The sequence below is a fragment of the Papilio machaon genome, chromosome 16, assembly GCF_912999745.1.
Source record: "Papilio machaon chromosome 16, ilPapMach1.1, whole genome shotgun sequence".
Lineage (NCBI taxonomy): Eukaryota > Metazoa > Arthropoda > Insecta > Lepidoptera > Papilionidae > Papilio > Papilio machaon.
The window spans coordinates 3,674,901-3,689,038 of NC_060001.1; the positions used below are offsets into that span (position 1 = coordinate 3,674,901).

General features: G+C 32.6%; 3 protein-coding genes and 1 long non-coding RNA gene across 5 annotated transcripts; 2 read left to right on the top strand and 2 right to left on the bottom strand.

Annotated features, from left to right (window-relative positions):
- Positions 1-366: 366 nt before the first annotated feature.
- On the top strand, positions 367-2,952 carry LOC106716616. Its single transcript, XM_014510166.2, has 2 exons — positions 367-518; positions 2,606-2,952. The coding sequence occupies exons 1-2, from the start codon at positions 486-488 to the stop codon at positions 2,804-2,806; spliced, it is 234 nt and encodes a 77-aa protein (XP_014365652.2). The 5' UTR covers positions 367-485; the 3' UTR covers positions 2,807-2,952.
- A 117-nt stretch (positions 2,953-3,069) lies between these two features.
- On the bottom strand, positions 3,070-3,922 carry LOC106716650. Its single transcript, XM_014510206.2, has 2 exons — positions 3,597-3,922; positions 3,070-3,525 (listed from the first exon to the last, which is right to left on the bottom strand). Exons 1-2 carry the CDS (start codon positions 3,636-3,638, stop codon positions 3,172-3,174), a joined length of 396 nt encoding a protein of 131 aa, XP_014365692.2. The 5' UTR covers positions 3,639-3,922; the 3' UTR covers positions 3,070-3,171.
- A 2,135-nt stretch (positions 3,923-6,057) lies between these two features.
- LOC106716674 lies at positions 6,058-7,487 on the bottom strand. 2 transcript variants are annotated; one of them, XR_006756310.1, is made up of 7 exons: positions 7,446-7,487; positions 7,279-7,330; positions 6,851-6,880; positions 6,527-6,553; positions 6,314-6,340; positions 6,152-6,169; positions 6,058-6,079 (listed from the first exon to the last, which is right to left on the bottom strand). It is a non-coding gene; the product is annotated as an uncharacterized LOC106716674 (long non-coding RNA). The 2 variants fall into 2 exon arrangements; XR_006756311.1 differs by lacking the exons at positions 6,058-6,079; positions 6,152-6,169; positions 6,314-6,340 and having other exon boundaries at positions 6,526-6,553.
- A 3,321-nt stretch (positions 7,488-10,808) lies between these two features.
- LOC106716632 (allergen Tha p 1) lies at positions 10,809-12,563 on the top strand. The gene is made up of 3 exons (XM_014510186.2): positions 10,809-10,906; positions 11,221-11,408; positions 12,296-12,563. The coding sequence occupies exons 2-3, from the start codon at positions 11,222-11,224 to the stop codon at positions 12,481-12,483; spliced, it is 375 nt and encodes a 124-aa protein (XP_014365672.2). The 5' UTR covers positions 10,809-10,906; position 11,221; the 3' UTR covers positions 12,484-12,563.
- Positions 12,564-14,138: the final 1,575 nt, after the last annotated feature.

Consider the following 14,138-nt stretch of genomic DNA (forward strand, 5'->3'; position numbering starts at 1 on the left):
AAACGTTAATAATGTAAACGGTAAACGGTATTTTTACCGGTAACGCTCGATTACCTTATAAATTGTTAAACACGTAGTTTTATTCATTAACTGTACCCAGCATACTTACGAATGAATTGTTTGCTGACAAGACGAATTAGTGTGGGTAGTCACATCCTTAAAACATATTCTCAACACTTATTCCTTTTGACAAAACAGACTCAACAAGATGTACATTGTACAGGTGGACAACCACTATCAAACTTATCGCTATTATTTTGTACAAATGTATTTTATTGTTAAAAGAGTCACGGTCCACAGCCCTTAACATTGTAGCGTTTGAGGCCTATTGTCCTCGGTTATCGGGTCGGCCAATTACTGCGACATACTTCAATGGTCAGAACGAATTCAGACCTTCCTGTTTATCACTTGCATTGTTAGTAAGAGGACGACGTTAGTACCAACAAGTCAAGAATACTGTGGTATTTTGTTCGCGAAACTTCGATATGGATATTCGAACAACTATTATCATTGGGTTTGTAAGTATGTCATTGTTATGTTGCAATCAAACATCTAGTTTATGTTGAATTACTCAATTCTTAGAGAAATAAACTAAGTTAGGTTAGTTTTACTGAACTAATTTAGAAAATTAATATTAACCGCCATTTTAATTAAATAAGAAGTGAAAGATTTTATTTTTAAAAGCATGCATCGTACAAAACATAATCACCAAAACAACACAAGTTGTTGATTTGATTTGTTCATTGATCACCTCTTAAATTGTGTTGTGATCAAAGAAAATCAATATCTACGAAATGTTGGAGAAGAATGTTACGCATACAATTCTCGACTAATTGAAAATATCCAACATATCCACTATTGTGCTACCGACGAGTTCTTGGTTACTCTGGATATATTTCCCGAAGACAACCAAATAACATGGACAAATTAGTTGGAAAGAACGAGAGAAAAGGTCGTGGAGACGTTTCGACCTGATGTGGCCACATTTGACTAATCCAAATGTGGTTTGTTAATGATTAAAACATTTTACAAGTAAATAACCTCAAGAAGATCTATTTCAAAAGTTATGGAGTTGTTTTACGTCGTAAAAAGTCATAGAGAGCTGGGTAAGAATAAAATTGAGTAAAAAAACTATTAAAACCGAGAGGTTTTTTGACACGGTTTTAAGATTCAAAAGTTTTTATTACATTTAAATTATAACATGGAGATTTTATATTCGCGGTGTAGGAATCTTTGTATTAATATATCTTGTTTTTTTGTTGGCTTTTTTGAGGCTACTTTGTGCTGTTAAAAATAAAAAAAAAACGTAGTGGTTTCAAAAAGTAAGTAAACAATACAATTAAAAGTGGAAATAAATGTGAAAATATTGTGATTGTGAATCAATTATTGTTAGTACACTATTACTATCTCTGTCTTATTTAAAGAAACGAGAAGGCAATATTGTTTGTATACAGTGTAACGACAGTGGAGATTCACCGTAAGATAAAAATACTTTTTATGGCATCTATTTCTCCTTCTTCTTCTTGTGTATGGATTACCAAAAATGTATTATAACAATAAACATATTTTAAACCAGATAAAATAAGATGAAGTTAAACTATCAATTTTTTCATTTGTTTGTGCAAGTAGGTATTACCTAGTTGTTGGCAGTAGATTAGTTGGCCAAGTTACCTAAAGTCCGCTACGCATGCTTGGCAAACAACTGTGGTGTGAATAGGCCATTGCCTGTTTTTGTTTGGCTTTTGCCTGCTTTTCTTTGGTGTTCGCTGTTTGTGCCAGTGATCGACATCGGTGTCGGTTTTTCAATTTGAAATTCAAATCATTTATGTTCGACAAACGTGTTTGCTGTGTATCCATATGCTTGCGGTGTATCATTTGTACGTCCGAGCTCGCCAGCTGCGGAAATGCTGACGTTTTAGTTACTACTTAGTTGTTTTTAATGTTTATTATCTACGCTGTGAATAATCCTTAGGACAACTCTCTTTGCTTCCCTTCCCTGAGGATCAATTACGAGAAAAGATTATATATAGACATGCGTCGATACAGAAGCTCAAGAATACCTTGAGAAGACCTCAAAGATGCTAATTTTTCGTACAAAGGAGTCGAAAAGTTTAAACACCTGGACTGAACTGGATTAAAACACTCGTGCAGATTTAGAAATTCGAGTGCAAAATTTCTTCCGTTGTTGTGTAGTCCTACACCATGATCAGATCATGTCTTAGTAGTAGTAGATCTGACATGAGGGTACACCGAGTTCTGAATTTATAAAACTCCTGGACACTGACTGCTAAGGAAGACTGAATCTTCTGGTAACCACTGCCACAACAAGCTCGTCGTCCGTCGACATAGCACGTTCGCCAAGCGTGGGGGTGCGTTTGTGTTTGGTGTTTGGTAGTTGATTTAGTAAACGATGTCTTGCGATGTCATTGATCGTGAAAATCCTACAAACAAAAATTTCGATTTGAGTTTTCCTTAAACCCACGCGACGAGGCCACGGCCTCACTATTTCCTTTGTAGTAGCTAAAAAAACAATTTAACGATTTATGTTATTGATATTATTTTGTTTCAAGATATGTTTAACTACAGGTAAAAAATATATTTTCAGATACTCATAGTAATGGTCTCCGCATTTCCGTCTGATGAGATCAGATCGAAGCGCGACGTCATGGACTCTATTAAAAACGCCTGGACGGAGATGGGGCAGAATCTTAACGACGCTGGTGACGCTGTCGTACACGCCGTCAAACCCACCGAAAAAAGTACCATAGACAAAATGGTGGATGACGTCAAAAGTCTTGGACAATGACAATTTTTATTATCTCCTTTCAAAATTCACGAGCAAATTTGCTGCACTCAAATACAGCGAAAATTATATTGACAGGCTCGTTTTATACTATTAATTATATCACTATGTATTACTATTTAAACTATTATCTCCTTTATAATCGTTACTTTAATAAATAATCATAAATTAAGAAAATTCTTTTATTAATTCGTTTATTTCTTTTTAACAATTTTCAATAAAGATCTGAAACACAAATGGTAAAAATAAAAAGAAAATAGTAGTACAAAAATAATATTTACTTCAAAACTTGGTGGGTACATACGAGTGACACTAATTAATAATACAATGAATAATGCATTATGAAATAATCAACAGGTTAGTTTTAATTACACGTCGCTGGTGTGGCACTGCGATGACAAATCGAAGCTTACATTTTTGTTGACGTCTGCATCGACGGGTCCATCATTGAGTATTTCGATCAGTTTCTCCATCTTCGGTTGTAATTGCGGGGCGGGACTTTCCGGATAATCAGGTCTACTGATATAGTCATTGTCAATATGATGACGCGACGGCATTAAAAAAATACCTGCCGTCACTTTTTTCTTCACGCCTTCGTCTTGATCTTGTGCAATCTCGATGTTTCTGATGCGTAAATCTTCGATGCTGTATTGATAATGCTCAGGCTTGTGCCGTTCTCTACAGAACATGTAGTACGCCAGCCAGGCAATCAACACGACAGCCTGAAATAAAACATGTTAATATCTCTACAGGTAATTAAAATGTTTATCTTTATAAAAAGTTTAAGACTCACCAAAACAATGGCGCAAATGAATCCGATGATAAATGTTGACATTTTGTTTTTAAACTGAGCGTATTTTTATGTCTGGCGAGCGAGTCGTGTCGTAAGCGAGGTCAGCTTGAAACAGTCGACGGTCGCTCTCTGCGCTGCTGTCAATTAAAGTCAGTTGCGACTCCTTTAGTATATGATGTCATTGAGCGCGATTGAACCAGCTTCATTTAACACAATAGGTCTTATCTCGATACTGAACTAAATTAACGAGCACACGTTACATCTATTTGTATCTTTGCAATTTCTATGGGCGTTTGTATCTAAACGCCATCAGATAGAGACTAATGGTAACTTATTATAACTTGTTTATTTTCCTCTTGTTGACGTATATGGACAACGTTGATTTCAAGGTTGATTTTTAAATGGTTGTAAACATTGTGTTGTTTTTTTTTCTTTTAACACATTTTAAGTATTGATAAAATACGAGATTATTATTGTTTTATTTTACAAAACATTTCATATTTTATAAATAAAAAGCATGCCAAAAATTACTAGAAACCAATATTAAGTGTGCCAATATTAAAATTAATTAAGAAAGGTTATCTTGCCATTAATAAACAATTTACTTCAAAATTACAAATGAGTACCGTCAAAACATGTTTTTTAATCTATAAATTAAAATTAAAGTGGAAACCTTAAAAATTAACGCAAAAATAATGAAATAAAAAGTAAAACTCTTTATGCTAATTAGGTAGGGTACAGAGTAAAAATACTTATTTGAATTATACACTTGCCCTCATAATATTATACAGAAGCGATTAGAAAATTAATTATATGAGTGATATAGTAATAGTTATTATTCATCATTTCCTTGTTCTATCTGTACTCTGTGTAAGGTCGTCACAACAGGTTTTCTTTTTCCAAATATCTCTATTATTCGTCATTCGTCACTTCTCAATTATTATCTCTTTTCACATAAACTATCACTTCTTAAAGATATAAATTGCTGGAGTTAAAATTAAAATCGATAAACTACTTTGCTTTCTCAATATAATTATAGGCTGTCACGAATTGGCTAATCGTTAGGTCACGGCCAACTACGCAGTAGTATTAGTGCAGTCGTCAGTTCATATTAGGATTCCATGTTATGACTATTCTGCGGATTGGTTGCCTTCTTATGTCATTGAATTTATTTATTTTTTAAAAGAACCTTACCTTTAATCTACGGAGGACACACACAGATAGAGAATATCCACTTATAAGAAGAGGGTAGGAAGGGAAAGAGGGCTAGATTAGGCTTGCGGTACGCACGTTCGTTAGACGAAACGTGGAATTATTTCCACTTCACGCCTGTTGTGTGTGGTCGTGGTATTGCACCGAGCGAGCCAATTCGGCCATTTTCTTATCACGTAAGTGTATAAAATCGCTAAAAAAGTATACAACTTTGTTAATGTAACCTGAGCTCAATCAGGATTATGCCGAATGAAAATACACAATCACTACTCACAACTCTAGGTCATAGATATGAGATTTATGCATGTAAAAATATGTAATACATTTTTATTAGTTATAACGTTAACGTAAAGACAATTCAGATCGATAGTCGATAAGTCGGCAAAGAATTAATTGCTTTAAGAAGTTGTAAAGCACTTAATCGTCGAAGGACTCACTGATCGAAACAGGATTTAAGTTAATTATAAAAAATTAAATAATTCATACAAACAATTGAAACAATGTTATTATTAAATTTTTAAGACCATGGGAATCGCTTTTATACTTTATTTCATGGTCCCGGAGCATGACTGCATTTCTTAGAATTTGAAATCGCATTTTTCAGTATATTTCGAACACTTTTGAAGTACTTTTCGCAGTAAAACGAATATTTAGATGGATGGATGTTTGTTTGAAGGTATGTCCAGATTGGCTCAACGGATATCGATTAAATTTGGCATAGATGAAGAACATAGTCTTCAAGGACACATAGGCTACTAATTATGTTTTTTAGTTATTCCGTGCGGACAGAGTCGCGGGCGATAGCTAGTTAAAAGAATATTGCTTATATTATAAAAACTTAATTATTGTGAAGTTATATCTCCAGCATTATTATTTATTATTTTTATGAGTTTCTTTTTTGTTTCATTTTATTATCTTCACTTACCTTGAAGTGGGATATAAATATTACTTATATATTTATTATAATTAAAAAATATTACCAAATATTGTTCAAGGGAGTGTTTGTTTACTCAAATAAATAATGTGCCAAATTATTGAGGTATATTACATTTAAAAAAAAAAACAAATGATGGTTGTCAAAAAAAATTGCTACATATACATATTATTTTTTAATTATAGTCCGGTCAATTTAGACCAAAAAATGAGAGTGAAGTTACATAAAGTCCCAAAAATACGAGTATATTGAAATTATATAGACTATAATGAAATATGTTTAATATACCTATAGATTAAATTTTACTTTCATCTACGAGGGTCGGGATTATTGACACCTACAAAAAAAAATTATAAATTAAGATGTTTTTTTTTTCTAAACATTTGAAGCTTGTAATATTTATACTTACTGGAATCTACCACATTTACTGAAATAAAGAAAAAAAAACATAAATTAATGTCGTAGTCTAAACAAAAAAGTAATATCAAAGTTAAAACAAACTGTATTACAAAAAAAAAACTTAGTATTATTTTGATTATTTCTCAAGAATGTTAAATAATATAATTATTACCTTGGTCTTCACTGTTGACGATGTTTACTGGAAAGAGATTTTTTGGATTACTTATATTTTTTATCGGTACTCAGTTATTTAAATGTGTTAATTAATGTATTATTTAGCAATGGATTAAATCTATTAGTTATGTCAGTCGATTTGAGCGAAGCCATGCAAAGTTTCGTAACGTTCTTTATAAAATGAAAAAACCAAAACTCCGTATTCTAATACCTTGTTCATCTCCACCGATGACGTTTACTGGAATTGGAAAGAAAACATTGTTTAAAAACGATGGGAAGGATAAGTGCACATGACAGAGAAGGGAACACATATTAAGAGAAAGTATACTTTGTTGATTAAAGGTAGGCAACGCATCTGCAAATGCTGATGTCTATAGGTAGCGGTCACTTCGCTATTTTTGCGAATTAACTTGGCCGCTTACTTGTTTGCCAACTTACACTATAAACTAAAAAATGTTTATCGACTGTTTTCAAAAAATAATTAATTAATCATATTAATCATAATATGTACATATTAAATTAATAAGGTACACACCTGAGCCTGGGTCTTGGTCAACAACGTCCACTGAAAGTTAAAGAAAATTATAAGCTTTCGAGCCGTTAACCGATGACGACATTTTATTTTGAAAACAGTTTGTCACTGGAAATGATTCATGGGAAAAAGTTGATTATCCGAAAGAATTGTCATTTCTAAAAAACTTTGTTCCAAAGATTTGTTGTTGTTTTTGATTAATGGAATGACGATATGTTTATGTGCAGGTTTGTCAACAATGGAAACCCATGGCAACACGTAACTGAAATTGTTGAAAATTGATATTTTTTTTTTTTGTCGCTATGGACCTCTGACATGATCAGAGACTTTTTATATCTATGTTCTCTTGCATACCATTTCTCGCTTTTTTGCCTCTCGCAAAATTGATATATTAAAAACGAAAAGATGTTAATTAAAAATTAATATCTGACCTTGTGGACGCGCTGACACAAGAGCGATCAACGCAATGAGAGCCAAAATTACCTGAAAATTATAAAATTGAACTTAATAAAAAAATTATGTTCCTTTATTTGATCTCGGTGTATGTTCTTCTCCTTTAAAGAATATAGTGATTGAAATAATTTAAATCAAAACTTACTGTAAACTTAGACATATTGTTTTCAAATCTGTGAACACAACTGAACAGTTTTATTTTTGTTAAGTTTCTTGTAATAAATCTTATATACTTGTGACACAATTATTTAAAAAATAACGCTTGATAACCTCTTAAACTTGATAATTCCGTACATCTTGCGATAAACCTGTATTACAGACCGTTTTTAGAAATCATAAAACTCTGTCAGTGTAACCGTCGATCGATTTTAAATTCTGGCATTGTATAATCCGGCTAGGAGTATAAACAGTGAGCCAAGTGTCGTCGTTGTCAGCTGATTGACATCCCTACCGAGAAGCTCGATCCTTACCTAAGTTGAGATTACAAGCCAACAAGTTATTCTAGAAAATTGAGATAGAATCAGAGAAATTTTTATTAATAATGTCCGGTTTTATTATCTTAAATGTCCTTGTGTCTCGCAAACGAAGGAAAAAAGTCGTCTGTCAAACGACTTTTCAACTTCTAAAGTCCTTGATGAACCTTGAACTTTAATTAAATTAAATTAAAATTTAACCAAATTATATACGTTACGGTTCTTTATTATTTAATATTTACAATAACATATCTATCTCCTTAAAAAAACAAAAGCGATAACTCTTTCCGTATAAATAAAAAGGTCATAGAGTTATTGCGTTAACTACATTCCGAGTGATTCGAGGAAATGATATTAAATCGACACGAACGTGATCATGTATTTAAGACGTGAGATTAAATTATACTAACTGTGCCATAATTCAGGTTAAGAGCATCAATTTTGGCTCTTTATAATAATAATAAGCAAGCAAACTCCGACCAAAGGACTAAAATGTCCTAATACACTAAAAAGCGGAAAGATACCATGTTATAGTAAGAGAATAATTACCTTCATCTACTCGTATAAAGTGAAAGATAACAGGAACAATTATTACATTTAAACATTACATTTTTCCTTGTCCAATCTGTTGTTGGTTATGGTACTAGATATTTTATGATATTTAAATCCTACAGGCGCTTTTTAAAGTAATCTCGTTTATTTTAGTAATTTTAATCATCATCTAAGCAAAGATTTTTGTCCTACTTGTTGGACAGCTAACATTTTTCGTGTTAGCTTTTTGTTAATATGTAAATACATAAATACACAATACTTCAATATTTTTAGTGTCTAAACAAAATGTTACGTGGAAGGTTACCTTTAAATACAAAAAATATTAGGCTTTGATCACTATCTGGAGTAAATATTTTTATAGCCATTTTAATAATGCATTTAATATTTAGCAATTTGACTTAAACGAGTAATGTTAAAATCTTTAAACAGGAAATTTCCTTGGATTCAAGGTTTCATTTTATTCTTTGATAAATGATTCATCACTTATATATTATTAAAATGACACTTATTTTTGTTAAAGTATGGTAACCTGTGTATTAACTTCATGAAATTGTATTGCGTAAATACTTAGCGACTAAAATTGCCGGGTTTCGAAGATTTACGTTGCCTCGTGTACGAAGGGCATAGCTGAAGGCCGCGACTTTCGAGGAGGGTTCTAAATAAAAAAAAACGGAAAGGATTTTCATTAAGTAAAGGCTTGCTGAAGGAATAATATTTCTCCAAACAAACTTTCATCCCCTACTTTACACCTTTAGGCTATGTATATTGAAAAATAATATTTGCGTAGCAATGCTTCATGGTAATTCCCTAGGAAAGGGCGTAAGTTGTCATGAAAACTTGTAATGTAGGCTGTGACGCACTAGTAAACTGGAACCAACAGTAAACAGTATCAGTAAATTGCTTCGGTTTACATTATTATTTCTGTGACATTCTGCAAAATAGAACAATGAATGCCGTGAAAATATTACACTGGGTATTTTTCTTGGTTATCCCCATTGGTTCATTTAATGTTGCTAGGAAATGAAAATATCTGGCTTGCTTTCTATAACAGAGAGAGAGAGAGAGACAGATAGAGAAACATGCGACGCCGCACACCTTACAATAGCTTATTATAGCAAAAAGTGTCGTGACAACTTTTCGTAAGAATTTTTTCCGTCTAGCCCCCTTTCACAACGCGCGATAAGGAACTTCGTTTCAAAAAGAATTACTAATTTGTATTCTAACAAACTGTAACTTCTTAAATTTTTAAATACGACGTTTTTAAGACCTAAGACTACTTAGATCATTAGATATTTCCATGCGTTTAACGTCATCTTAGTCCCTTAGTACACAAGGCTACATAAATTTTAGTTACTAGGTTCAATATTTGCGTCGCGAGTATCGCGTAGTACGCGGTCCCTAAACACAATATTGAATCATAGACGCAAGTTGTCTGTTCGATCAGTACATATATAGCGACTAACACGAATTTATAAAATGTTAACTATATGGATTTGCTCTGTCATGTTGAAAATCTGATTTCTTAGACTTTTGTCATGATGATCTCGACAAACAGTTAGCGAGCGACTGGCGTTAGCGACGAAAGAACAAAATGTCAAACACTCGACACTGGCCCAATCCGCTGAGGGAGAGCCATAATCAAGAAACTGAACTGAACTGAACAAAATGTCGACGGAAGTGTACCTGTTTACGAACCTATATGAGATTATGTTACTGAAGTCGCTTAGAGACTAAAGTCGAGTATCGATTATTTGCGTAGCCTTTTATTCTAAGGGTTTTAGTAACACGTCTTATCGAGAAGTACATTGAGGCTAAAAAGTACCGCTACTGTAGTCACAGTAAGTGTGCGTTCAAACAATAGCGCTACTGCACTGTCTACTGTTCTACCTTACTTGTATTAAGCGATCTTCGTGAGAAAATAGCATAATGTAAACTTATTAATGTTCAGTCTTCAATTCATCTTACTGTATAAGGAAAAGTTTTTGACGTCAAATAATACATTTCTATAGAAAAAAACGTATGTCAACATGTTATACGAGTATTAATACCACCCACCGGCTTTACCCACATACAACAAATGCATTGTAACTTTGTACGTATGTACATATACTGCACGAACAATTCTATGTTGATTAATTATACGGATGATTCTAGGTTCAAATAGATCATTCGAAATAAGGTTATTCTGGTTTTATATAAAACATAGCAAATATCAAATATTTACAACATCTCTCTACAAATTAGTTTTGTTTGAAACGCTAACCGGTGTCAACTATGAGAAATAAATAAAAAAGGTTGACAACACATAATAATTGAATCATTACAAGGATGTTAGATTACATTAATTCGTGGCATTATCACGTACAAGTTAAAATCAAAGATCAACATCGACTTCAGGATTCATTTAGCGTGTAATACTTTAGTAAAATACTTCGTCAGCCATCGACCAAAGTGTGCAGTGTTTGCACAAATCCAGCCAGTTTGCTGACCAATTCGTACCTTGTTTTCCTACGTGCTGTGTATATAAGAACTGACGTGATGTAATAAATTCAGTATCAGAAGATCTGGTCAACAACTACACGTAAGTTCACATATACAAATTCAGCTGGTTTTTATTTTAATAATGATTTTTAATAAAATGACGAAAGGAATAAATTTACATTTATTGTTTTTTTTATTGCTCAATATTTTTTTTGGTTAATATTTACTTTCCGCTATATTCAATTTAATAAAATAGTAGCTGTACATCCATGACAATCTTTCCTCTAAATAAAGACAATGAAAGCGGAGGGGTCGGATGCACATTTATTGCACTTTCTCAGTCCACTTAGTAGCCTCATTTACTTAGAGTAATTCCTATATACATTAATGAAACATCTTTTGTATCTTTTTCAGCATGAAAACAGTTATCTTGCTTTGTACTCTAGCCGCTGCAGCGCTTGCCGCGCCTGCCGATACCTACAATTCAAAATACGACAACTTTGATGCTAACGAGCTCGTCGGTAACATGAGACTGCTCAGTAGTTTCGGACGTTGCTTCCTGGGCAAGGGTCCTTGCACGGCGGAGGGATCTGATTTCAAAAGTAAGTTTATGAAATATTTACGTGCGATATAAAATACATAATCCTTTCAGAAAAATGAGGTACAGTGATGTAAGGAAATAGCTCTTATTGTGTTAATAGTGCCAAAAACATTATTATTAATTTTTGAGAGAAGATGAGAGAAAACAAAGCAATGAAACTAGACTAAAATGCTTCTTTTTATTTTATTTAATCATTTATTTGTTGCGTTTTGTTTTATTTATCGTGGGTTTCTGTCACCAAAATCATTGTATAAATTATATATTGTCATCAATGTCATTATCTTTGACAAAACGAAGATAACAATTAATTTTAAACGGAGATTTTGGTCTCAGAAGCCCACGGTTAATCGACTAGATTTCCAAGTCTATTCTGAATTTGGTCGAATAATATAGACAGTTTAAACATGATATGGAGATATATGTAAATAAGGAACCAAGTGTTTAATATTATGTCACTATTGACAATATATAAATACACGAAATATCCTTATTGTGCATTTAGCGTTTTAAACAAGGAAGCGGAACACGCTTTAAATATAAAGAACAATATATAATAGCCTGGACATGTAACTTTCGACTTTTATTAGCTGTGAGTTATTTTAATAAAGTTGAGCACAAAGTTCGTTTATTGGCACTGGAAGAACTCGAATAACAAAGTGTTCTGTTCTGTTCAGTGTTGACTTCGATGTAGACTTGAGTCTTTTCTGTGTAGGTAATATTTTCTTGTTTGTTTGTTCATTTGTTGTTTCACTTCTGGCGTCGCATCTATATGTAGAAACTAGAATTTCTACTCCCCTCTCACTTTCTTCGAAAATAATAGAGACAACAGGCCAGTAAAAGTTGCATTAACTGACTTAATTAAATTTTAAATAATTAATTTTTTACTAGAAACAATTCCCGAGGCTCTACGGACAACCTGCGCTAAATGCACTCCGAAACAAAGGGAACTCGTTAGAGTTGTGGTTCGTGGATTCCAGACCAAGTTGCCAGAGATCTGGGACGAGCTGGTCCAACAGCAGGACCCCAAAGGAGAGTACAAAGACGCCTTCAATCGCTTCCTCAACTCATCTGATTAAACTAAGCGATACCAAACCATTGATAGCTAAATTGTGATAAAATGTGCAAACATCACTGTTGTACCTTGTTTATATTTAACAACGAATTTCTTTTTATTTTATCTTAATTAATGTTATTAAATTTTTTTTTAATAATTGTTATTTTACTAGCATTTTATATACATTTATTAAATGTTGCCACAAAAAAATTCTTGAATATAATATGTTTAATGGAAACAAAAACTTAACAAGACATTGCATATAGAAAAAAACAAACAATAATAATTATTACCACATCTTAACCTTTACGTGTAATTAAATATTACCCACCTTGAGTTTTCATGGAGCTTCGATATTATTAATATACACTATATTTACAGTAGACCAGTTTTACAAACGCTTATTGACCTATTTATAAACCTTAATATTATTTACTTAGAATTCCAACTGCAGTAAAATTTGTATTGATACACATTGTCATCCCTTTCACATTCTTTAACAAAACAGAGACAACAATATGAATTAACACAAGTTTCACTGCAGTCGAAGCTCACAACATTCAATGTTGTCAAGCAACTTTGTAATTGGGTATTATTAACTATAGCATATTAATAATACAAATGTTATACGACTCAACATTTACTGACTTTAAGTTTGTAAAAATAGTTAATAATTATGTATCACGTTTAAGTAAGACACAAATAAAAGCAGATATTTATATGACAAATCATCAAAAGTAGGCATTTGACGTTTAGGCATTTCAAGTAAATTTTTACTATATTTAGTAAAGTTAAAAAACCTTAAAAAATCTAATTTCAGGGACACTTCATTATACCTGATAGTATGTGTGGTCAAATATCTATATCAAAAAGTTTTTTATGTTTAAGCAATCTCTATGAATTATATCTTTTTTTTTTTATATTACAAGGTGGCAAACGAGCAAGCGGCCACATGAATTCGCCGAAATGGCAAAGCGACTGCTGCCCATAGACATTCGCAATTGCAGATGCGTTGCCTAATCTCAATCGACGAAGGAGGAGACGCACAAAAAGAGAATATTTAACCTTCCTATGCATCTCCTCCTCCATCAAATCCACCTTCCCCTCCCATCCTTTCCTTATAAGAAAAGGGTGAGAACAGAAAGAGGACTAAGATTAGGCCTCCGGCACAACACTCATCAGACGAAACGCGGAATTGCTTCTACTTCACGCCTATCTTCTGTGTGGTCGTGGTATTTCACCGGGCGAGCCGGCCAATTCGTGCAACTGATGTTGTTGTTGCTGGCGTCTAGCACTGTTAAGTTAAATAAAGTTTTATTATCACATCACATTAAATAAATACGAGAAGTGCCAAAGGTACGAAAATACGTGATCACGGGCGCCTGTTCTTTAACTTGTATGACATTAACAATTTAGTGTTTTTGCTCATAGTTTTTTCAAAGGCGTTTGGAAAACTATGACGAAAATATTTTTGGCGTATAGTTCTAAACTGCTTTATGATGATTTTATTGTATCATGTTGCCAATATAATAAATACATCTATCATACAAAAAAAAATCACATAAGGATTTTTTTTATTATGAATTACAATCCTCACTTCCTTACTTATCCTTACTAATATATTTATATAATCCTTACTAATATATTTATATAATCCTTACTAATATTATAATAAAT